The 24,556-nt window shown below is 57.7% G+C and overlaps 1 protein-coding gene across 1 annotated transcript; it reads right to left on the bottom strand.

The window, feature by feature from the left end:
- Positions 1-337: 337 nt before the first annotated feature.
- EIF3B (eukaryotic translation initiation factor 3 subunit B) lies at positions 338-21,051 on the bottom strand. The gene is made up of 19 exons (XM_047779412.1): positions 20,352-21,051; positions 15,058-15,250; positions 14,389-14,508; positions 14,052-14,109; positions 13,757-13,885; positions 13,366-13,523; positions 12,340-12,471; positions 12,184-12,250; positions 11,834-11,880; positions 10,391-10,601; positions 8,293-8,365; positions 7,520-7,642; positions 5,968-6,046; positions 5,621-5,759; positions 4,740-4,865; positions 3,682-3,759; positions 3,227-3,335; positions 2,335-2,453; positions 338-1,745 (listed from the first exon to the last, which is right to left on the bottom strand). The coding sequence occupies exons 1-18, from the start codon at positions 20,758-20,760 to the stop codon at positions 2,350-2,352; spliced, it is 2,355 nt and encodes a 784-aa protein (XP_047635368.1). The 5' UTR covers positions 20,761-21,051; the 3' UTR covers positions 338-1,745; positions 2,335-2,349.
- Between the last annotated feature and the right edge of the window lie 3,505 nt (positions 21,052-24,556).

The following is a 24,556-nucleotide window of genomic DNA, read 5'->3' as shown; positions in this document are numbered from 1 at the left end:
GGGCTCTAGGACTTCCAGGCTGCGGGGCAGGGTACCCCGCGAATGTCCACACCCTGCCCCATGCAGGCCCGGCCCCTGACCCACCAGGAACCTGCTGGAGAGCCTGTCACCCAGTTCTAACAAGAGGGCAAGGCCCTCACATCCCGACCCCTGTGGAGACACGACGGAGACCAGGCCTGCGTGGGCTGCCAGGGCCCAGCGCCACCACTGCTCTCGCCACCACACTGGGACGCTCTGCCCCCTCCGGTGCCCCACAGTCTGGGTCAGGAAATTCCTCTACAAAGGGCCAGCCCTGGGAAAGGCGGCGCTACAGAGGAAGAGGTAACGCCAGCGCAAGTGCTTCAGAAATCCCTTTATTTACGCCCTCTGTGAAGTTACAACCAGCCAGCTCAAGACAGTGAGAAGTTACTGTTGTGAAAGCTCTTTTAAAAATCTGTTGATGTGACAGAACCGTGTGCCTTTTCCTTCTTGCTGCCCTGGAATTAGAAAACCTAGGTCCTGGCACACTCAAGTTTAAAGGACACGAGAAGGAACAAGAGTTTCTGGGACTCGGACGGCGTGTGCGGGCGCCACACGGCAGGGCTGTGAGGCACAGTGAACATTCCAGGCTCCTGAGAAACTGGGAGCAAGCAGCGCCTGGCCCGCGAGGGAGGCCCGGCCGGCCGTGGCGAGGACAGGCTGCGGTCCCCGGGGATCCTCTGGGCTGAGGGCTTCATTTCGCCCGGCAGGGCTGCAGGGCGGGGGTGGCCGTCTTCTGCCCCCCACGTGGCAGCTCGGCCTCCAGCCGGGAACGGCGCCCGAGGTCTGTGCGTGGTGCAGGTCACAGTCACATCCGTGACTTCCAGGTGCGCCCGTTCGACGTGTCACTGCTTCCAGCCAGGCCTCAGGTTCCCGGAGAGCGAGGTGGAGCAGCTGCTGTTTATCTCCCAAGGCGCCGAGGGCAGCAGGACAGCGTGGGGGCCGGGCTGCAGCTATGCAGGCCTGCCCATGCCCACTCGGGGCAGTGAGGCACTCAGGCAGGAGCACAGGTGGGTGGCTAGAGCGACAACTGTCAGTGTAAGTCTTCAAACCAACGTATATAAGGCTAAAAGGTTCTTTCTCGTCAGGTGAACTGCCAAGTGCAGGAAACAGACGAATTACCTTCCAGAGCTCCGCGGAAACCGGGGGGCCCTGAGGGGGGCCGACGTCCCCTCCTCGCCACCTGTGCGGGCATACCGGGCCTAATGTGCCCGGCAGCGGCTGCTGGGGCAGAGGGGAGAAGCCCCGAGTTCAAGGCCGCGATCTACATTCAAAGAGGAGAAAGACAGCTTTTTCATACAGGTTTGCTTTTATTTCCACGTTCACCCTGCTGAAAGAACCTGTCACAACCTGAATGGTGGGGGACACGCCGGCACCCCAAGTGTGCGGGGCCACAGTGCTGCACCGAGTCCCTGCTGGCGTCTGCGACACCCCGCAGCAGCCACGCACCAGGGCGTCCTGGAGGGAACCTGCACAGTGTGGACGGCGCTGCCCGCAGGAAGAGGACACAGTCTGCGGTGCAGTGAAAACCCGAACGAGAGAAAACTGAGAGCAGTGCCTCACACACCCAACGGGACGCCAGGGGCTGGAAGGCACGGCCGTGGGCGGCGGGGGCGCGGTCCGGGCGCGGCCGCGGTCCAGAGCGAGAGAAGCACAGGTGAGGATCCGGGAACGTGCAGGCTGTCCGCAGACGGGTGACCGTGGTTCCAGCACAAGACGCGGTGACACTGCAACGAGGGGACGCTTCACTCTCCAGCCCGAGTGACAAGGAGCTCCATCGGGCCAGTGAGCAGCAGCCTCTGCCCAGCGAGCAGGTGTGGCAAACACACAGCCCATCTTCCCAGGCGGGAGGCACCACTCGGGTCGGATCCAGCAGACTGGCCTGGACGGGGGAGGTCCCCCCACTCTCGCTGCTGCCGTGAGACCCACGGCCCGACGCACACGCACATGCTCGAGAGTGCAGAACCCCTAGGCCCTTCTCCGTGACCGAAGCCTGAGCCCCCGCAGGCTCTGGGGCCGACCAGAACAGGTGCTGAGGCAGGCGCCGCCCGCCTTTCCGCGGGGCACCCCAAGGCCTTCTCGTACGGGCTCCCCCCTCCTCCCTGGGCACCAACGGCCAGCGCCCGCCCCGGCCTCCCCACCACGCCAAACCCTACGGGGTTTCAGGGGCGCACCGCTCCCTGAACCCGGAGCCCCAGACGTGCTGGGTGCCCCCGCCGGCCAGGACAGGCCTGGCCTGCGGTAGGCGGGCCTGGGCCTCCGCACACTGGCCTCCCACACGCGGGAGGCCGGGCCAGAGCGCCGACGCTCACTCACCACAGTGCTCGCGGGTCACTCCTGATTGCCAAGAGGAATAATTTCTTCTGTGACGAAAAACTCTATGGTCTCCTCCTCCCAGTCGTCCACATTGCTGTCCAGCTCGTCCGTGTCCACACCTGCGGGGAGGGGAGGGCGGGGCTGGGCCACTGGGGGCAGCCGTGGGGAAGACCCGCGCGCGCACACTCACACACTCGCTGGCCGACTCGCGACACCCCCAAGAGGCCGGTGTGAACATAGCAAGGTCTCTGCAGAGGGCTACGGCCTGGAACGAGTCTTTTTAAGATGAAAGATTCTCTTTAAGAATCTGTAGGCAACACTTGATGGGTTCTAAAAAAATCTGCCAAACGGGAGTTCCCACCGTGGCTCAACAGAACTGAACCTGACTAGCATCCATGAAGTCGCAGGTTCGATCCCTGGCCTCACTCAGGGGGTTAAGGATCTGCTGTGGTGGTGGCTGTGGTGTAGGCCGGCAGCTACAGGTCCGATTTGACCCCTAGCCTAGGACACTCCATGTGCCATGGGTACAGCCCTAAATAGAAAAATAAAAAACCGGGGAAATTAACAGATGCAAAAAGGGAAAAACATTTCAACTACACGCTTTAACAAGTGTTATCTTTGGAGTTCCCGTCGTGGTGCTGCAGAAACGAATCCAACTGGGGTTCATGAGGTTGTGGCTTTGATCCCTGGCCTGTGGGTTAAGGATCCAGCACGGCCGTGAGCTGTGGTGTAGGTCGCGGGTGAGGCTGGGATCCCGTGTGGCTGTGGCTGTGGCGTAGGCTGGCAGCTACAGCTCCGATGCGACCCCTAGCCTGGGAACCTCCACATGCCGCGGGAGCAGCCCCGAAGAGCAAAAAAGAAAAAGACGTGTATCTCAGGCCGACAAGGTTACCTCCTCGCAATTCTAGACGTTCGTTTTTCTGCTCCATGTAGAGTTCCTGAGCCTTTTTCCGGTATTTTCGGAAATCTTCCATCATGGTTCTTCTTCTCTCCACTAACTCCTGCGTGTGGAGTTGGGGAGAATTTAGAGGACGAGCACCTAACTCACCGTGGTCACCATTTCGCTCAAGCCAAATGCAGACAAGACCTCGGTCTGTGGTCCCCCTGCCCCCCCCCGCCCCCGCACCCATGACGTAAGGACACGTGAGTTAGGGGCTTGGGCAGGGAGGGTGGGACGGGTGTCTTGCTGTCTTACTCTAGCGCAGCCCCCACCCCCCCACCTTCTGTGCCTGAAAAGCCAGCCACCAAGAGGGCCACAACGTGTCCCCACAGCCTGGTGCGGGCCTCCTCTGCCATGAGGGGCGGCCAGGCCTTGGCACTTCCCTCAGGCCTGGCAACAAGGCTGACCTTTGAGGCTTTGGATTGGCTCAGACGATCCTTCTGTTCAAAGATCTTGGAGTATTTCTTCAGATCCTTTTTAATTTGCTGAAATGAAGACAAGTCACTCAGGATTTACATTCAAAGCAAGAACCACCAGTCAGTCCTCCAAGCTGGAGCTCCGCCTCCAAGTCCAGGGCAGCGGCCGACCTTCCTCCCAGGGGGATGCACCCTCCCTCGGCCCTGTCCCGACGCCACCCCACATTCCAGCACAACTGTCTAAGGCCCAAGCGTGTGTCTCTTCTAGTCCCGCCAAGACTTTTTAAAACAAATTTTATTTGGAGTTCCCGTCGTGGCGCAGTGGTTAACGAATCCGACTAGGAACCATGAGGCTGCGGGTTCGGTCCCTGCCCTTGCTCAGTGGGTTAAGGATCCGGCGTTGCCGTGAGCTGTGGTGTAGGTCGCAGATGCGGCTCGGATCCCGCGTTGCTGAGGCTGTGGTCTAGGTCGGCAGTTACAGCTCCGATTGACTCCTAGCCTGGGAACCTCCATGTGCTGCGGGTGCAGCCCTAGAAAAGGCAAAAGGACAATAAATAAATACATAAATAAATTTCATTTTTGCTTTTCAGGGCCACACCCGTGGCATATGGATCTGAGCTGCGTCTGCAACCAACACCACAGCTCACAGAAACGCCAGATCCTTAGCCCACGGAGCGAGGGCAGGGACCAAACCCGTACCCTCATGGATTCTAGTTGGGTCCGTTAACCGCTGGCTGAGCCACGACGGGAACTGCCCCGCCAGGGCTCTTTAACTGCTCCAGCATCTTCTCGTGGACGCCTGAGTTCACGCAGACGTCCTAGAATGAACCGACGTGTCCTTAAACAACCTCCGAGGCCAGGCGTCCTTGCCGGAGGCCAGCCGGCAGCCACCGTCTCCAACTTGGCTCTCACCGTCTGTGCGTCTGTCAAGGGCCCCCACTCGAGGGGCTGCTCCCCTTCTTCCCTCGGTGTCACCCCAGCAGCAGCAGGGTCAGGTTACTGGACGCCGCTCGCCCCCACGTCCCGACACGGGCTGAGGACAAGCATACCTTGATCTGATCCTGGCTCAGGAGCGTGGGGGGCCGAGGCCGCCACAGCAGCTGGCAGAAGCGGTCCTTGCTGTTCTTCTGCAGGAGGCGGCCCTGGAAGGTCCACAGCCAGTAGGCGTTGTCCACCTGGAAGAGCAGAGGCCTCGCTGAGCGGCCCGGGCACCGGGTCACATCAGGAGGGACCTGGGGCCTTACTGTCCGTGGAAGCAACAGAGGTAACCCTTTCACGCAGCAGCTGTCAGAGCCAGGAAACCGCCCAACAGCACTGCTGGTCCTGGAGACACGTTCAGGGCATCGACCAAAGTCACTTAAAGCCACATCCCTGATCAGAGAGCGCAGTGAGCGCACGGCGAACAGGCGAGGAGGGGGACACCGGGAAGCGGGGCGCACCACAGGCGGGGGACGGGCACCAAGGCCACGAGGAAGGAACAAGCACGGGCGCTGGAGGTCAGCGCGGGCCCCGCGCACAGCCACGGGCCACATGGTCAGAGGCCAGCAGAGGCCCGAGGGGCCGGGGAGCCGAGTTCTGAGGGTCCAAACCAGGAGCCCCTGGAGGACGCCCTCCAGCTCGGATCTGATCCCTGGCCCAGGAATTCCAAGTGCTGTGGGGCGGTCCAAGCAGAACAAGACTCTAAGAAGCTCTCTGGCCACGGCACCAGGCAGGGGCAGGCCGAAGACGTGCTCGAACTTCGGAGAGCGAGACGTGAAGGGCTAACAACCCGGGGGGGAAGATTCTGGCTGCCTGGTGCTCTGGTGCGGACTCTGAGGCAGCCCAGGCCGGGCTCAAAGATCAAGGCAGAGCAACAGCGGCGCCCGCCGCAGAGCCGGGAGGGGAGGAGAGGCTGGCGCGCCTGGCAGCAAGGCCCCCCCGGTCCCTGTACCTTGTGGCTCCACCAGGACACGGAGGTGACGACGTAACGCCCCGTAGGGTCCCACTCCACGTCGGAGGCCATGTAGTGCTCTGCGATATTCATGACCGTACAGTCTGAAGTGTCGACGAACGCCAAGGCGCCGTTCATGCTGGGGAGACAGACAGACAGACAGACGGCGGGGTCAGCCTCCACCCGGGGCCACAGGGACGACCGTCCTGGGGGAGAGCACTGCCCACGGCGTCTTTGCGGCGTCATCACCGCTGCCTTGAGGAGCTGGGGCGCGGGTCCTGGGTCAGGGTCTCCGCACAGCCCGCAGTGCTGCCCGCAACAGGCACCAGCCCCAGCCAGACACTCACCTCCTCAGACCAGCCAGCACGACGAACTGTCCCTGCGGGCTCCAGAAGATGGTGTTGGCCTGCTGCTTATCGAACATCTCTGAAAGGAGAGAAGGCGCCAGAGGTCGGCGTGCAGCCGAGACGGCGAGGCCGGCGGTGGGGTCACGCCCAGGGGTGCACACGCTGGAACCCTGTCGAGGCCCTGAGCCCAGGGGCTACCCGAGAAAACAAGGTCAGAAAATCTTAGGTACACCTCGTTTACGACCCAGAATTTATAAAAGGGGGATCTGAAGCTGCAACGCTCTTTTAAACACTATCTTACGTTCAGTGCCCTTCACGACGTAAAAGGGACAAAGAACTCCACTTCCATTCCGTGTTGTCAAAGACTCACTGCCAGGGAGAGCAACCCCATGGCCATGAGATTCTCAGGCCTGTGACCCCAACAAGCCCAAAACCCGCTCACAGAAACCGTGTAACCCAACATCCCTGAAGTACGAGGTGCATCTCCAGCTGTCCCGCTGGTAAAGCCCGTTCCTCCCTGCGGACTCTCTGCATGCAGGACGCAAGCAGAGCAGTGAACCAAGCCAGCCACGGGCATCCTTGCCTTTGCCTGCGGCAAATCCACAAAACCCGGGGAAGACAGCCTGACCGGGGGCGGGGGGGGGGGGAAGGGACCCTGGAAGCGGACAGCGCTCAGCAGCGGAGGCCACAGTGCAGAGCCCAGGACCATCCCGCTGACCCGCCCCTCCCAGGAAGCTGTGGGCTGCACGCAGGCCCCGCAGAGGCAGGGCACGCGTGCGCTCTGCTTCATAACCCACGTTATGACGAGACCGTGCGAGCTCCCTGAGAGTCTCCCGCGGCCTTTCTTCCTTTCACGTCTACGGAGTTAACAACACAATCCGACCTGTGATAGGGGCTGAGTGATGCCCCCATGGCGTGATTCCAGCAGACCCTGCGGGACTGCACGCAGTGCAAGCAGACGCTGGCACAATTCCCTCGGGAGATGCCCCTCCAGGGGACAGAGACCCCTCGGCCGTGGGAAAACCCTGTCTTTAGGGCCAGAGATCCTGCGGGAGGTCACGTGTGCCGAGCACATGCCTCGTGCCTAAAGCCAGGCCTCGGCCACCCAGTCCCCACACAGAACAAGCCAATGCAAATTCAACTGCAGAGTCTTAATGGGACCTGCCTCATGTGAAGCTGCTTGCCTGGCACTAAGGATGCAGGATGACAGAGCAAGAGACGGGAGCCCTGGTGGCAGCAGGCAGGGCAAGGAGCCCGTCAGCAGTCACCACCCCAGCCTGACGCTACAGCCCAGCTGACGGAGGACGGGGACTCCCAGGTGGAGCCAGAGAGGGTGGCCCACGACCCCAGGCCCAGAGCAGACAGCTGCGGCCACAAGAGGAGGGGACAGGACCGTAGCCCTCGAAACAGGGCAGGAGCTGCAGTCCCAACATGAAGACCCACTCTGTGTCCTCGCTGCCCCTGCCAGCCCACAGCGATGCCCCCCAGCGGAGCAGTCCCCCAGGAGCCACGACCAAGCCCCGTGCCGTGGGCTCCCGAGACGGCCACTTACTGATGAGCTCAATCTTGCCGTTGCTCTTCACGTGGTAGAAGGACACGGATATCCGAGGAGCCTCCCCGTGCAGCACGGCAAACTTACTCCCGTTCGGCTCCCAGGCAAAGGCTATGATGGTTTCTGACACGGGGACAGGACAGACCGCTCCTCATCAGTTACCGAGCAGACAAATGCCCCGACACGCCACTTCAGTACAAGGACCACAGGCCGAGCCCTGAACCCCTGGCCATGGGGACACCACCTGCTCCAAAGCCCCCCCAGGGGCGCGGTGGCCCAGGTGCAGTGCAGCCGGTGAGGCGCCCTCAGCCTCCTTCCGCAGCCTAAGCCCTGCCCTCCCTCCTTGCCCACAAACACGGCTACATTTTTCACCTAAAGGCAGAAACACAGCATTTGAAGTTTTCATGAGTCCAAAATACCCCCAAACAAACCAAAAAACCCCAATAGACTGAGAGCTCCCACAAGGGAGCCGCAGGGCTCCTGCCACCGCCGCCACTGGGGGTGAAGAAAGCCTGCTCCTCTCTGTCCCTGAGCCCCGGCGCCTCTGCTGCACGAGCGGATCACGTGCTGTGGAAAAAGGGGCATCTCTTCGCTTGGCAGCGGAAAAGCTGAGACCAGAGTTGGAAGGACAAGGAAAACCCTAGATGCGTGCGGTCTGTCTGTAACTCAAGAGTCAGGGTTCCATGTCAAAGCCCTGACGTCACATGGCAGCTTTAAGGGCAGGTGGGACAGCACAGCCCCCCCCTCCACAGGACAGTGACAATGGGACTTGCCTTTCATTTCGACCACATCCACAGGCACCTGTTTTTCCCGCATTCGGAAAATTTCAAAATTTGTGACAACACCCTGTTTAAAAAAAACAACAAAAAAAGGAAAGGGTGACATTCTGGAAACTGCAAGCATGAGGCGGACTTAAGTCAAAAGATAACTTAAAAATGTAATAAATTTAGGGAGCTCCCGTTGTGGCGCAGCAAAAACGAATCCGACTAGGAACCATGAGGTGGTGGGTTCAATCCCTGGCTTCACTCAGGGGGTTAAGGATCCAGCGCTGCCATGAGCTGTGGTGTAGGTCACAGACGCGGCTCAGATCCCGACTGCACCCCTAGGCTGGGAACCTCCATATGCTGCGGGTGTGGACCTGAAAAGACCAAAAAAAAAAAAGAAAAAGTAATAATCCATTTAGAATACATACACCTGGTAAAGACACATGACTACTTGCAGTGGTCAAAATGGTGGCATTCGAACTCTCAAACGCTGACGGAGACAGAGGAGAGCAGACAGATCCCACCAAGCCCCACCCAGATTCTACTTCCGGACCTGCCCCGGGACCGCTCTGGTGGCGCAGCAGGTTAAGAATCCAGCACTGTCACTGCTGTGGCACAGGTTCCATCTCTGGCCCAGACACTTCCACATGTGGAATCCACTCCATTCTGTGGATGTGGGGGAAAAAAAAGAAAGAAACACCTGCCCCAAACATCATCTCCAGCAGACAGGTCCAAGGACGCACTGCGGCTTGTTTCCAAAACTTCCGTAGGGCCCCAAAGGCCCCCCAAGGACAGATCCAACTGCTTCACGACAGCGGAGGATCCTGCGGCGCGTTTCAAGACAACGCTCCGAACACTGCAGGGCGCTGCGCCGCCCAGCAGCCCAAGGTGGAAACAAGCCCACGCCCATCTGGGGATCAAGGGAGGCACAGCCAGACAGGATGCAGGGACCACCACTCAGCCACGGAAAACCACCAGGGACGGGCCCGTGGCCCAGCCCGGGGAAGGCCAACAGACAGCGTCGGTGAAGGAGTCCAGATACCAAAGGCGGCGGGCAGCCTGACCCCATTCCTGTGAAATGTCCAGAGCAGCGAAATCCAGACAGGAAGCAAGAAGGCAGGGACGGGGCGGGCGAGGAATGGGAGGGGGGACTGCGGATGAGTTGGGGGCGGTTCTGAAATTGCGGTGGTGGTTGATGACTGTGGTACAACCCCGAGAACGCACTACAAGGCAGTAGTGGGTTTGCTTTGGTTGTTGTCTTTTTAGGGCCGCACCTATAGCACATAGAGGTTCCCAGGCCAGGGGTCGAATCGGAGCTACAGCTGCCGGCTACACCACAGCCACAGCAGTGCCAGATCTTTAACCACTGAGCCACAACGGGAACTCCAATAACTGTACACCTATAACAATTTTTTTTTTAAAAAGAAGAGGAATACTTCCATTAGAAGAAAAAAGGAGGCAATTTCTTGTAGTGACTTAAATACTAAATAACACCAACCAAAAACCTGGGTGGCAGCCCTGTCAATCACGCCACTCTGGGTTTAAAAACATTTTTTCCAGGAAACAACATATTCAACGTCCACAGGGAAGGCGGGAGGGGCCCCGAGGGTCCCTGCATCCCCATGAACTAGGTGAAACCTCACCTACAGTTTTCTTTTTCTTTTTTTTTGTCTTTTTGCTATTTCTTTGGGCCACTCCCGAGGCATATGGAGGTTCCCGGGCTAGGGGTCGAATCGGAGCTGTAGCCACTGGCCTACGCCAGAGCCACAGCAACGCGGGATCCGAGCCGCATCTGCAACCTACACCACAGCTCACGGCAACGCCGGATCGTTAACCCACTGAGCAAGGGCAGGGACCGAACCCGCAACCTCATGGTTCCTGGTCGGATTCGTTAACCCCTGCGCCACGACGGGAACCCCTCACCTACAGTTTTCTAGGAGACATCAGACTCCTCAGTTAGAAGAACACGACGACATCTACGACATGCCAGCCCACTGTGGTGTCAGTGGGTCTGAAAGCAAGTCGCAGGCCTGAACCAACAAACCCAGGGACACGCCCAACAGAAGGGAGGCCGCGGAAGGCAGGCCCGCCGACCGGGCCCACTCACCTGGGTGCCTTTGGGCGTCCTGTCGACTTTGACGCACAGGTAATCGCCGTTCTTCTGCCAGTGCAGCTTGCAGTCCACCACGTTGAAGAGGTTCCGCACGCGGATCTCCTGCCTGCTGGGAAGCTGCATCAGGGTCACCCGGGCCGGGATGTCCTTGTCTTCAGGCACCCAGAAGGCGATGATGTTGCCCCCGGGGGACCACGAGAAGTCTCTGCAGGACCAAGGACACACGGCGTCTGCCGGGACCCGCCAGAGCCCGGGAACCAGAGCCCCCTGCCGGCCCGGCGCCCCCGCGCCTACGAACCGCCAGCACCGCCTCGCGCCCAGCACGCGCCCCCGCGGGCACCGCACTAGGCTTTGGGTGCCGCTCGCTCGTCCCCAGAACAGGCCGGGGGCTGTGCCAGGCTCGCCGCGCCAGCGAGGAAAGAGAGGTGCCGGCCATGCTCCCCACCGCCACGTGCGCGTCGCCGGAGTCCAACGCCAGGCTCCAAAGCCCCTGCTCCCGCGCTTCGCCACAGGCAAGCAAGCAGCACACGTTTCAGGCTGCAGGACCCAACTGCGGGACCCCTCAGGATTCACAAGGTGCTCAAACGGGCAAAAGCCCACATCAAAACGCGTATGAGGAGCGCCCGTCGTGGCGCAGCGGTAACAAGTCCGACTAGGAACCAGGAGGTCGCAGGTTCGATCCCTGGCCTCGCTCAGTGGGTTGGGGATCCAGCATTGTCGTGAGCTGCGGTGTAGGCTGGCGGCTACAGCTCCGATGAGACCCCTAGCCTGGGAACCTCCATGTGCCGCGGGTGTGTCCCCCACCCCCCCAAAAAACAAAGAAAAACAACAGCGTATGAGGATTAAGGAAGGATTAGGGCAAGTCTCTTGACTGCATCAATTACCTAAAAAGCGCTGTCACAAACAACTCATGAACAGCAGCTTCTGTGAAAAATATCTTCACTTTCACATTTACTGAGAATTCCCAGGTTTATTGACAACTTAAGCCCTAATTTTGCCCAAGAAGGTAAAAGTAAACATAGTCAGAAGCGTGAATGTCCTTGCCCTGGTGGACCTCACGGCCTTTTCTTTCTTTCAGGAAGAAAAACCGGTGACAGAGAAAGCCACCGCAGTGCCCTGCAGCCGTGCGGCCCCACCACGGGGCCACCTCCGTGACACAGAGCTTCTGCCTGAGTAAAGACCCTCACCCTCAAAGACTGAGCCCCCGAGCCTCTGCTCCAAGTCGGACACGAGGAGGCAGACCCTCGAGATGGCCCCGTGGGGACGGGGCGGGGTGCTGGCCGGGCCGCTAGCCAGCTGCCCCGGGCGGGTGGGCACGAGCCTGCTGTGACGTCCTTGTGTCTAGGGGGACAGGCGCCAGCGTTTTCCACAACCGTGTGGGAGCCAAGTGCCAAAGGGGGCGGGCGCCAAAAGCCACCTGCTAAGGGCCTCACTTACTTTATGCCAGAGATCTTCAAGCTCTTCTTGTCCAGAAGACCCATGGACTGCGGGAAAATGAGGTTGCAAGTGAGTCACGTCACGCCCCGTCTCAAGGACACACAGGGCCGGTCACAGTGTGTGCCTGCCGGGGGAGCGGCGGCAGCACAGGCGGCAGCTGAATGGCCAAAGGGCCCACCCCCCGCCACAAAAGGCACGTTTCCGCGGCCCACTCCCGACCCCGCCTCCTTCCCTCCCCGCGGCGGCGGACTCGGGCTGGCGGTTAGGGCCCCGCGTCCGGGCCCCGGGAGACTGAAGGGCAGAGCCTCCCTCCCTCCTGGCAGCGGCGCTGCAGACGGGCCGGCGCTTACGGGCGTCTCGTAGATACTGAGCGTGTCGAGTGTCATTCTGGCGAAGAATTTACCATCGTGGCTCCACCTAAGAAGGAGAAGGCAAGCGCCAGGCTCGTCGATGAAGACAAGGCCACGAAGGAGGCCTTGCTGGCGCACTACCCCGGGCACACTCACTTAAAGATCGGCCAGTGTGCTGAGCTCTCGCAGTGAAACCCTCTCTTCTTCTGCCCGGTAAGGATGTCCCAGATGATGATGGCCTGAGGGTCGTCCTGAGTGTCCATCAGGGGGCTGAAGGTCACCAGGTACCTGCAACAGAGGGGCCGCTGGGTCACCGGCGGCCTCCCCTCCTCCCGAGGCTCACAGCACCCCCGCTGCCGTGAACGTGGCCGGGCGGCTGCCCAGGCAAAGCTGCCAGAACAGGCAGCTGAGACTCCTGCAGCCAGCACCTCGTCCACACTCCAGGCTGCCCGTCTGGAAGCCCGACTCGAAACACAGAGCAGAACCACTGCAGCACAAACCACCTGTCATGCGTGGCACCAGGGCGCCCCGAGGACCGCTTAAAATGTTTCTCTGCTGCAATCGGGACAAGGAAAGACCCCATGGACCCCAAACGCAAGTCTGCTGTGTGCGCCAGCTGACGACTGGTGTGGCCTTCTCGTCCTCTTCCTTGGGGTTTTCGACAGCAGCGTAAAGAGGAGAGATGGCACTGTGGCATCTGCGGGGGACACTCAGGTCCCTCCCGCAAAGTGGTGTAGTTTATACCTGATATCACCTCTGGGCTCCCCGTGATACCTGACACCACGCAAACGCTGTGTAAACGGGTGTAAACAAAGTGCCATGAATGTTACGTAAATAGAGGCAGCCATGCAGCATATTCAAGTTCGGCTTTTTAAAGCTTTCTGGAAAACTAAAAAAACATTTTGTTTCCAGTCTGCCGCGGGTTGAATCGGCGGATGCAGAGCAAGGATTAGGGGCCTGCTGCACGAATGTGACGGGGGTCGGGGGCTCCTGTGTCTGCACCCACATCTGGAGAGATGCCAGAGCAGAACCCACACAATGGGAACTGGAGCCTCAGCCAAGAGCACACAGGCCGCCTCCATTCTCTTCCTGCAACGTTTCCATTAAGTTTCAATCACTGCAAGATAAAGCTTGAAAAAATTCCCTACGAGGGCTGGCAGGACTCCTTGGCTAACAAGTTACCTTTCACAAGGCGAGAAGTCGATGAGCTGGACCCCTTGGTGGCTGAATCTCTGGATCTGTTTGAATTTCTCTCCTCCCCAGAGAGCAATGCCTCGCTGATGAAAGGTCGCCAGGTAGGTGCCCTTAGGGGACCAACGCACGTAGGTCTCTGTCCACCGCTGAGGGAGAAGCCAGTGTGACGTCACCACAACACGAAGACGCCAACGTCCGCAAGGACCGCCCTCCGCGGACCCCGAACCCAAAGACCCCAGAAGCCTCTGCACGGCTCAGGACGCGCCCCGGAGCCCGGAGGACAGCAGCCGCCCTCAGAGACGTCGCCTCCAGGAACAGGGCACCCCCTGCGCCCGGGCCGAGCCGCCCCGGGGGGGAGGCGGAGGCGGCGGACACCCACCGCTCTCTCCTCGATGGACACGGGGTCCTTGACGTCGTTCCAGAAGATGGACGTGCGGTCTCCACTCTCAAAAATCACGCTGTACTGGTCTCGGCACTCCGCCTCCTCGAGCCAGTAACGTAAGTTCCCCTGGAGAAGGACCCAACGGCAGGGGAGAGGACACACGCCGTCCCCTGTGAGCCGAGAGCACGCACCCGTGGCCAGCGCGGTCAGCGTCTCCGGCTCCTGAGGGAGGCACCTCGCCAGGCCCAGGGGCCGCCCGCGCCCCCCCCAGCCCCGGACGGCGCCCACATACCAGGTCTTTGAAAGGCTGCTTCTCCGGAATGTCCCACTCGTCGCTGATGGTCATGTATCTGGCGAAGGAGGACCCGCAAGGGCGCTTACACGAGGGCGAGGCGCCCTGGAGCCCAGGCAGCGCTCGCCCCCCATCCTCCCCCCCAAGGGCAAGGGACACGGCTGCGACTGTCACACCCCGAAGGCACGCTGCTGGTGAGGCGGCGCCGGGGCCAGGAGTGCGAGGGTGAGGGCAGGGAGGGGACGCGGCGCTGCAGTGCCCCCGGCCCCCACAGAAACACCTGGCCGGTCGGGCTCCGGCCGGGGTCTGGGCTGTCCTGGGCTGAGTCCGAACTCACTTGTCAAAATCTGTGAAGAGGTTGACTCTGAATGTATGCTGCTTGTCGAGCTTGTACCCGTCGGCATTTTTCACGGCATCCAAAGCGTGGGCAGGAGCCGCATATTCTAGGAAAATGTACCTGAATCGAGAAAGAGGGCCACTTGCAAAAAGCAGACCCAGATCCCCAGGGCTCCCCCACATCGGCAGCCGTCTCACCGCCCTGTCCCCGAGGCGGTCAGTCCTCGCGGGGCAGTGCTCAGCGCCAACAAACCCTGACTGAGGGTCGGAGTCTCTGACTCCACAAAAAGGCTCTCACAGAGCTCCTGCTGCGCTTCGGCAGAAACGAACCCGCCTAGCATCCACAAGGACGCAGGCTCCCCGGCCTCGCTCCGTGGGGTGGGGATCCGGCGTTGCCAGGAGCTGCGGTGTGGGTCGCAGGCACTTCTCGGGTGTGGCGTGGCTGTGGCTGTGGGGTGGGCCGGCCAGCTGCAGCTCCGATGAGACCCCTCGCCTGGGAACGTCCGTGGGCCGCGGGTGCGGCCCTCAAAAGACCACCACCGCCAAAAACAGAGCCACGCTTCCACTTCCGCCCCGCCCCGTGGCCCCAAGGGGAGGGGGGCCCGAAGACACGGTGATCACCCTGCTGTCAGCTACCAAGGAAGCACAAGGGGCACTTCAGGTCACTCACCCTTTGGTCCTTCCGTCCTCCTCCGGATAAAAGTCATTGGTGATTTTCCCAAACTTGGAAAAGATCTTATGGATGACGTTCTTGAGTTTCTCCAGACGGTCGGGTCCCACCTGCGGGACGTTGTCCACCACAACGACCGAATCAATCCCGTCTGCTTCCTGCGGCCGGTCTTTGAGGACGTCTCCCAGTAACTCTGCACAAGTGGAAGACTGGTCAAGGCACCTCTCCGTGACCAGGCAACACATCAACGCACTAGCTTAACACGCCGGCCCGATTTCCAAGAAGCAGAAATGACATCTAAATGCTCTTATGTGACCAAAACAGACCCGGTCTGACTCAAAATAAACTCGAACGAATCAGGATGATTTTAAATCACTCTGCAGTCGCTTTCACAGTCAAGACATGGCAGCTGATTTCTGGCATGCTAGAAGACTTTAATTGAATTTTCTCAAAAAGGCTGTAATAATGAAGACTGCAGGCAAAGAGGTGGGCCTTTCGCTCCAAACAAACTCTTTCACTCAAAAGAGCCTTGTTTAAAATAAAGACAACAGGGCCTGAGAGTGGGACTTGAGCCAGGCGACCATCAACGTGTGCAAATGATGATACGTCTTGCAAAGGACGGTGTCTCTGATTCAGTGAAATACCTCCAAGTTTCACCGGGAGACACCAGCCACTTAAACCTTAAATTGTGGATGCTGAGGACAGTGCTTCGAAGAGTAAGCAATGTCAACTATTATTCTTTTCCTTTTGAGGGTTGCACCTGTGGCACGGGGACGTCCCGGGCGAGGGATGCAATCGGAACTGCAGCTGCTGGCCTATCCCACAGCCACAGCAGTGCGGGGCCCGGGCCGCGTCTGCCACCTACACCTACACAGAACCCAAATCTTAAGTGCTCAAACTTCTTAGAATTGCTTCGTTTCCATAATGGTCAGCTAGAGAAAGAGAAGCAAAGACAGGTGTGAAAAGAACTAGAAAAAGAAACACAAGAGGAATCAACACAGACACGTCCGGGAAGCCAGCTGGAGGCCCACAGCTTCTTTCTGGGCCATTCAACGCTCCCTGGGGGCCGCCCCCCGCAGTCGTGCCTGCGGCCTGTCTCAGGCCTTGAGTCCTTTTGACATAAGAACCCAGCACCAACAGAAATGCCCGACTGGCTACGGGAGCTGGGCACGAAAAAAAGTGAATCCTGTTCTTTTAAACATAAACTCTGTAGAATCCTAAACCCAATTTAGTTAGCAAACTTGTTTAGAAAGCTAAAAAACTACAAGGCACTGGGTTAGGGGCTAGAACAAGGTATCTTTAAAGAGTTTTATTGAAACATAGTTGATTTACAACGTTGTCAGTTTCAGGAGTACAGTAAAGTGACTGTCACACACGCAGAACTCATTTACGATTCATGCAATCCAAATAGTCGCAGTCCGGGAGGTGTCTGTACAGGGGGGACAAGGGAACTTTTTGTTCTGGAAGTGCCCACAGCATGCAGAAATGCCCGGGCCAGGGATCGAACCCATGCCACAGAAGTGACCAGAGCCACGACAGTGACAATGCTGGATCCTTATCCCACTGAGCCTTCCCACCAGGGAACTCACACCAAGTAGTTTTTAAACAACAGCTGAAGAGCACTGACTCGGCGACTGTGTGACCTGGAACCTGATCGTCACTCTCATTTCTGTGCTAGATGCTTATGAAACGTGCTCTACAGATGCCAGACATTTCTGGGGTCTTTTTAGAGCTGCAGGTGTGACATACGGAAGAGCCCAGGCGAGGGGTCGAACTGGAGCTGCAGCTGCCGGCCTACACCACAGGCACAGGCACAGCGACTCAGGATCCGAGCCGTGTCTACGACCCACCCCGCAGCTCACGGCAACGCCAGATCCTTAACCCACTGAGCGAGGCCAGGGATCGAACCCTCTCCCTCATGGATCCTAGTCGGGTTGGTTACCTCTGGGGCACAATGGGAAGGCCAGAAAACTTTTTTGTGGTCTTTCATTTTCAAAACTTGAGATCTACTTTTTCCATTTTGTGTTTACAACTTTCCGTAATAAAAAGATAAAAAGATCTTTCGAAGGGGAAGAAAGATCCTTTCATTTCGAGAGGCAAGTCCTGTTGTAAACTATTTCGAATCACCCTCCACACCTTTATGAAGGATGGGGAGAACGTGACGCTGAGATAAAAGAACTGCTGCTTAAATTGCAGCAAAGCGGAAACGGAGGCCCAACCGAGAGGAGGGGGGCAGGGGTGGGGGCAGAGCGTCTCCCTCAGCGAGGCCGAGGCCGCAGCCGGGCCTGCGAGGTGCTTTAGAGCTCACCTGCCCTACGACCACGCGGCCGCTACGGCCCATCTCAACCGACAAGGTCGACAAGCTCAGCTTTTATGCAACCGTGGACCCTTCCTCGGGAGGACAGCGCCTGGTTTACGAGGCCCCGCCTTGACGGAGTCAGCGAAAAAGCCAGGTAATTACACAAGGAAGAAGAGAGTTCCCCTGTCATTACCAGCCCACGCATCTGGTTTCTCTTGGCTCCCAGATTCCCAATCTGACTCCAGGAGACACAGAAAGAAGCAATTCACAAGTCTAAATATAGCAAAGACGACATTTAGAGGTAAAACCTTTATCAAATATTTGTACAGCAACGCCCCGAAGGCAGCTGAAAAATTAAACGGAAAGGATGAGGGTGACGGAGGTTCGACTATGCTGAGAATTCATCTATATCAAAAAGGGAGGCGAGACAGCGGCACAGGGGCCCTGGCACCTGCGAGTCAGGAGACTCGGTCCACTTTCGGAAGAATCGGTACCCTGCCATCCCTCTCTGACCCTGCTGGGAAGTTCTCATGAAACACAAAAAACGTAGCAGAGCTTCTGATGACCACCAGCCTCAAAAAAACCTGGCAGCTTGCTGGGTTTCAGTTCCTCAGGCCCAGGAGCCTCACAGGCCACTCTGGCAAAATGCTGAGATCACAAGCGCTCCCAAAGGCCCTCCCCGCAGCCACCAGCCTGACTGGCCTGTGCTCACATTACCATCCCGGCACACACCGTAATTCACGTGCCAGAAATCTTGGGTCAGCTGGGTGTGCTCGTGTCATGCCTCAAAAAAATCAATTGTGAGTAAATCCTGAAGGGCTCCAAAGGGACTTTAAAATCAAAACTTAGGGAGTTCCCACTGTCTCAGCAGAAACAAATCTGACGAGCATCCATGAGGACGCAGGTTCGACCCCTGGCCTCAGTCAGTGGGTTAAGGATCCAGTGTTGCCGTGAGCTGTGGAGCAGGTCGAAGACGCAGCTCGGATCTGATGTGGCTGTGGCTGTGGCGTAGGCTGGAGGCTACAGCTCCAATTCGCCCCCGAGCCTGGGATCCTCCATATGCCATGAGTAGGGCCCTAAAAAGAAAAAAGAAAAAAAATCAAAACTTAAAACTTTAAATATAGGAAAACTTGGTGTGGTAAAAAAAACCATTTGTCTCGCTGCGGGGGTTGGGGCAGGGTGCCCGGCGACCCTGCCCCTGTGAATTCTCAGCAGCAAGGACAACAGTGTCTTACGGGTCAGGGGCCTCAACTGCGTCGGCAGCTCCCAAGTCCTCACTACCTGTGGAGCCTTGCCTGCTTTTCAGGCTGAAATGTCTCATCAAATAAAAGACAGGCGCTCCCATCCTGGCGCAGCAGAAACGGGTCAGACTAGGAACCATGAGGCTGTAAGTTCCATCCAAGGCCTCATTCAGTGGGCTAAGGATCCGGCCTTGCCGTGAGCTGTGGTGTAGGCTGCAGACGCGGCTCAGATGCTGCATTGCTGTGGCCGTGGCATAGGCTGGCGGCTACCTCCGATGAGACCTCTAGCCCGGGAACCTCCATAAGCCGAGGGTGTGGCCCTAAAAAACAAGCAAGCAAATAAACCACAACAACGAAAAAACCACAACAACGAAAGGAGTTCCTGCTGTGGCTCAGCAGTAATGAACCTGACTGGTATCCATGAGGACTCTTGAGTTCAACCCCTGGACTTGCTCAGTGGGTTAATGATCTGGCACTGCTGTGAGCAGTGGTGTAGGTCACAGACAGGGCTTGTATCCTGTGTCGCTGTGGCTGCGGCAGTGGCTGGCAGCTGCATCTCCAGTTGTACCCCTAGCCTGGGTACGTCCGTATACCACGGGTGCGCCCCTAAAAAGCAAAAAAAACCCCAAAACAAATTAAAAAAACAGTGACAATAACAGATAGCCTTTTAAAATTATGCCTCAAATAAGTCAAATCATGATCCTGTATACTTCAAATGTACGCAGAGGTGTACATCAAATATATCTTAATAAAATTGGGGAAAAAATAAAAGCTTTTGATGAAAATATTAAAAACATACAAAATTATGTTTCAGAGTCCAATAACTCTGTTGGTTCTCTAAACTTTTTCACCTTAGGTGCGATTCTTTATGCTTCTGACTCGATACCAGCTTGATCACACACATCTCAAAAAAATCTATCTTTACATGGTAACATCTTAGCTTTCTCATTTACATTGGCGACCTCAATGGTGTTTTATACATTTTCTCACTTCACTGGAGGAACCCACTGCAGTGTCCCACCAGGAGAGTTAAATGGCTGGAAACAAACATAAACAAAAACAAACGAGATCAGCCAACATCACAGCTTTTGGAGACCGGCTCTCACAGGCTGAGAGCAGAAATAATGGCTGTAAGTCGAGCCAGGGCACAAAACAAGTCAAAGAAAGCTGTGATCAGGACTCCAACCTGAGAAAAAAGTATTTGCCAAAAGAAGGGTGACTACTGCTAGGCCTACAGGCTTAGGAATCCAGCGGTCAGGCTGACACCGTCCTACTGAGCAGCTCTCTGCGGGCAGAGGCTCCGGTGGCACAGTAGGAGCAGAGGAGACCAACTTTGCCGCCCTGTTCCTCCCACTCCCGAGGGACAGCGTCCACCCCCCCCCTCAAGAGTCGGCACTGGGTCAATTTCAGGCCTTTGATAGGTCTGGCTGGCCACTCGGGGCACCCGGACCGCAGACAGAGAGCTGTCAACCGAGAACCTACGGCACGTGGAGTGTCCTGCTCGGCTGGACCCTAAAACCACACAGCTGCACACAGGGCCACGGCTCCTGCGTACACGCCGTGTGCTCTCATTACCCTCCAAACTCCTGGCTGTAGCATCAGAGGCTGGTTCGCGGAGTTGTCGCCACCCTGCACCCCTCTGCTTTTGAGAAAAAACGGAGATCCAGGCGCTCTGGGCGACAGGCGCAGGACAGGCACCGCTCCCGAGCATCGGGGATCGGGAATCTGGGCGCAGACCCGCCCCGCCGCCTCACCTTCCTCGCTCACGTCGTCCACGAAGTCCTCGGGGTCGCTGAAGGAGGGCTCGTCCGCGCCACCGTCCTCCGCCGCGCCGCCGGGCTCCCCACCCGCCCCCTCGGAGCTGGCCTCGGCCGCCGCGTCCCGCGCCTGCCCCGTCTCGCCTGCGGCCAGGGTTGGGGGCTCCTCGGAAGGCGGCGGGGAGGCGCCGGGGGTCGCGTCCGTCTTTTGCTCCCCGTCGGCCAAAGGCTCGGCCGGCACATCAGGCCCCGGCCCGGCCTCCGGGTCCTCGCCGCCCGCACCCTCCAGTGCGGCCGGCCGCGCTGGCTCCTCCCTCGGAGGCGCCTCTGCGGTCGGCTCTTGCTGTCCGGGCTCGGCCCGCTGCTCGGACGCCTCGGGCGCCGCCACGTTCTCCGCGTCTTGCATGGCCCTCCGGTGCCGCCTCGCCCGGGCTCGCCGCGCTTCCGACTCTCCCAGGCCGCACCGCGCGCCTACCGCCGGGCCATGTGCGAGCGGTGGGGCACTCGCAGAGATGGGGGGAGCGCCCACGCCCCGATGCCGCCCCGCGCGCCTAGAGGAGCTCACCGGGTATAAATGTGTCCACTAGGGATTACGATAGCGCTCCCGTGATAAGTGCGTGCTCAGCTCCAATCACCGCCCCTGCTCAGTTCAGTCCACAAACAGTTTGGGAACGAAACTACCCCATGTAAAGTAGCAGATGGTCCCGTCCAACATGGCAACCACTCCCTTCCTCCTCCCGTCGGGCCTTACGGTAAAGGACTAAACTATTTGTGACGCCGCAGGGAGGTACCAGAAATCATTCCAGTACACAGATGTGCATGAAATAACAATTGACGTTAAAATTAATATTAAATAAAACTTAGAAATATGCAGGATATTTTGTTTGGGATATCTTAGCCTTTCACCAACTATTTCAAGTTACTAAGTCCCCCCCCACGTCGGTTTTTAGACTCGTCTACTGACGGGGAAAAGAATGGACGATTCCAAAATATAACAGGAATTCTTAGCGAGCCAGAGATGGCCAAAGCTACTAGAGGGACGACTGCCTGGCGCAATACCAAAAAAATGAGTGAGAGATGTTTAAATCACTCCCAAGCCCACCGCGGTGGCTGTAACTCCGTCGACCCCCATTCTGGGGATCACGGTGGTTCGGCCCGCTCGGGGCTCCGCCCCCAGACGCGTTAAAGAGCGCGGGTCTCGGGAGCGGGGCGGGGTCAGCCGCTGGAGCGTGGGGCGGGGCGGGGCCGGACTCGGGGCGGGGCCTGGCTCGGGGCGGCTAGTGGGCGGGGCCGGCTTTGTGGGCGGGCAAGAGGGCGTGGCCGGTGTGGCCCGCGCGGCCGCAGGCCGGGTCTCCCGCGGCGCGGGTGTGCGGCGCCTCTGGGTCAGGTTAGCTTCGTCTGGAAGGTAATCTCAATTCGCATCTTGTATTTTGCTTGTTGCTGGGCGTGAGGGCCACCGCCCATTAATCATCTTATGAAAGAAGGTGATGGCTGCTGCGATGGGGAATGGGGAGTTGGAATTTCACGGGGACCAAGTTTGACTTCGAGAAGGTGGATGGTGGTGGCGCATGCACGACACTGTGAATGTAGTTACTGCCCCGAACTATGCACTGAAAAGTGGCCAAAATGGTTAATGGAATGTTGTGTATGTTTTACCACGGTTGAAAGGGACAAAAAAAGAGGTGTTCCGGTTGTGGCGCCGCGAAACGAACCCAACTGGTATCCATGAGGACGCAGGTTCGATCCCTGGCCTCACTCAGGGGTTAACGATGTGGCGTTGCCATAAGCTGTGGTGTAGGTCGTAGATCCGGCTCGGATCTGGCCTTGCTGTGGCTGTGGTGTAGGCTGGCATCTGTAGCTCCAATTGGACCCCTAGCCTGGGAACCTCCATGTGCTGTGAGTTCGGCCCTTAAAGAAGAAAAAAGAGAAAAGAACCGGGGTTTTGGGTGCCGAGCACAGGTTCTGAATCCTCCTCTTCTTTCAGCTTTGTAACTTTGGGCGCTGCTTGGCCTCTGGGCCTTGGCTTCCCCACCTGTAAAGTGAGAGGTAGCCTGTAAACCCGCTTCACAAAGACAAGGTAATTTCTCCTGGCCGTCCTCATTAGCCTCCTAATTTCTAGGTTTATCTGCTGTTTTCATAGATGATTTGGGTACTGCCTGCCCTGTTGTTCTAGAATGTGCTATTGGTGGCAATGAGTGAATAAGAAAAAAATACAGACAAGTGTGAAAGCAGCTGACGGTAGTTGGGCAGCTGCAGGTTTCTTAGGGAAGGCTTCTGCCTGCAGGGGTGCAGGTGTTGCAAACAGTAGCCACTCATTACTGCTTCCCAGTGAAGGGACTTGTCATATCCTATCCTGCAGGTAAAATTATGGATGTGCTCACGATGCAGAAGCATATGTTTTTTCAAAATACATCTCTAAGTGTTCCAGGGAGAGCACGGAGACCCTCAGCGGTCCCTGCACAGCCTGAGGGGTGCTGCGATAGATGTTCTGGGTGTCGGGGCTGCGTGGGAGGGGCTCTGTTTGGGGAACACAGTGGTGAGGAAAGAACGTATGACTCTTGCCGTCTTAGAATCACAGTGCGGTGGGGAAAACTTCCAGGGCCGAAGCATCACAGAAGTCAGGGTAAAAGTGCATTTAAGTCAGGTTTGTAAATCCTTTGACAGGCCTTTCTAAAGCAGAAGCCAAACCTTGCTGCCCTCAATGTGGGTGCCTCTGATCACTTCTTTCTCTTTTTTGTCCGGCTTTTTAGGGCCTCACCTGAGGCGTATGAAGATTCCCAGGCCAGGGGTCGAAGTGGAGCTGCGGCTGCCGGCCTGCACCACAGCCACAGCAATGTGGGATCTGAGCGGCGTCTGCGACCTACACCCCAGCTCGCGGCAGCACCAGATCCGGAACCCACTGAGCGAGGCCAGGGATGGAGCCCACATCCTCACGGATGCCCGTCAGCTTCTTACTGCTGAGCCACCATGGGAACGCCATTAATCACGGATTTCAAGTGAACAGGACGTGGCAGAGGTGATGCTCTGTGCCTTCCAAGTACAGGTCCTAAGAATACGCTTCCACCTGGCTCTCTCGTGGCCCAGAACATGGACTCCCGTGGGGCATGGTCCTTGAGCGGCTGTGGAGAACTGCTCTGTGAGTGTCAGTGAAGGAGTTCGTGTTGTGGTGCCGCAGAAAGGAATCCAGCTAGGAGCCATGAGGTTGTGGGTTCGATCCCTGGCCTTGCTCAGTGAGTTCAGGAGCTGGTGTTGCTGTGAGCTGTGGTGTAGGTCACGGGTGCGGCTGGAGGGTGCGGCCCTAGAAGAACACACACACAAAAAAGAAAGAAAGAAATGAAATGGGGTGATCAGCACGGGTCCTATACACGTTCAAAGGATAGTGAAGGAGTATGATGAACAACCCTATGCCTACAAATTTGATAACTTGGGTCATTTGTTCAAAACCACTAACAAAACTCACGCAAGGTCAAGTAGGTCATCTAAACAGGCCTGTATTGACTAAAGTGTCTGAATCACTAAAGTTGGTCATCGTCCGAAAGAGAAAGCACCGGCCACACAGGTGGTTTCGCTGGTGAATTCTCCTGAACACGGAAGAACAAATGATGGCAACTCCCTGTAATCTCTTCCAGAAAACAGAAGCAGGGGGAACACTTCCTCACGCATTCTGTGGGCCAGTATTCCCCTAATACCAGACCTGAAAAGTATAAGAAAGGAGGAGTTCCCGTTGTGGCTCAGGAGTTAAAGAACCCGACTGGTATCCATGAAGACTCGGGTTCGATCCCTAGCCTCGCTCAGTGGGTTAAGGACCTGGCGTTGCCGTGGCTGTGGTGTAGGCCGGCAGCTGTGGCTCCGATTCGACCCCTAGCCTGTGACTCTCCATAGGCCGCAGGTGCAGCCCTAAAAAGAAAAAAATGTATCAATAAACAAAAAGAGCTTGAGCATCTCTTCACAAAAGAAGCTAAGTCTCCAGCGAGCATCTATCTGCACAGCTGCGAGCCATCATTAGTCATCGGGGAAAATCGCATTAAAACCACGAGGAGATTCCATCTAAATGGAGAAACTGACGCTGTCGTGCGTTGGCGAAGGTGTGAAGCGTTTGGACCCCTCGTCCCTTGCTGGTTGGAAGGTGAAATGGCACAGGCATGCTGTCTCTTTCGAAAGCTGGCACTTTCTGATAAAGTAACAAGAAGCAGGCACGCAGA

The sequence above is a fragment of the Phacochoerus africanus genome, chromosome 5 (assembly GCF_016906955.1).
Source record: "Phacochoerus africanus isolate WHEZ1 chromosome 5, ROS_Pafr_v1, whole genome shotgun sequence".
In the NCBI taxonomy this organism is placed as follows: domain Eukaryota; kingdom Metazoa; phylum Chordata; class Mammalia; order Artiodactyla; family Suidae; genus Phacochoerus; species Phacochoerus africanus.
Note: the sequence above shows the minus strand (reverse complement) of the source record. Positions and strands in the feature narration are given on the sequence as shown.

Coding starts and splice junctions, on each gene's coding strand:
- EIF3B (XM_047779412.1), bottom strand. CDS start 20,760: ATGCAAGACGCGGAGAACGTGGCGGCGCCCGAGGCGTCCGAGCAGCGG. Junction 11,881..12,183: donor TCAGTATCTACGAGACGCCC/GTAAGCGCCGGC, acceptor ATTTTCCCGCAG/TCCATGGGTCTTCTGGACAA. Junction 6,047..7,519: donor CGGCAAGATTGAGCTCATCA/GTAAGTGGCCGT, acceptor CTCTCCTTTCAG/AGATGTTCGATAAGCAGCAG.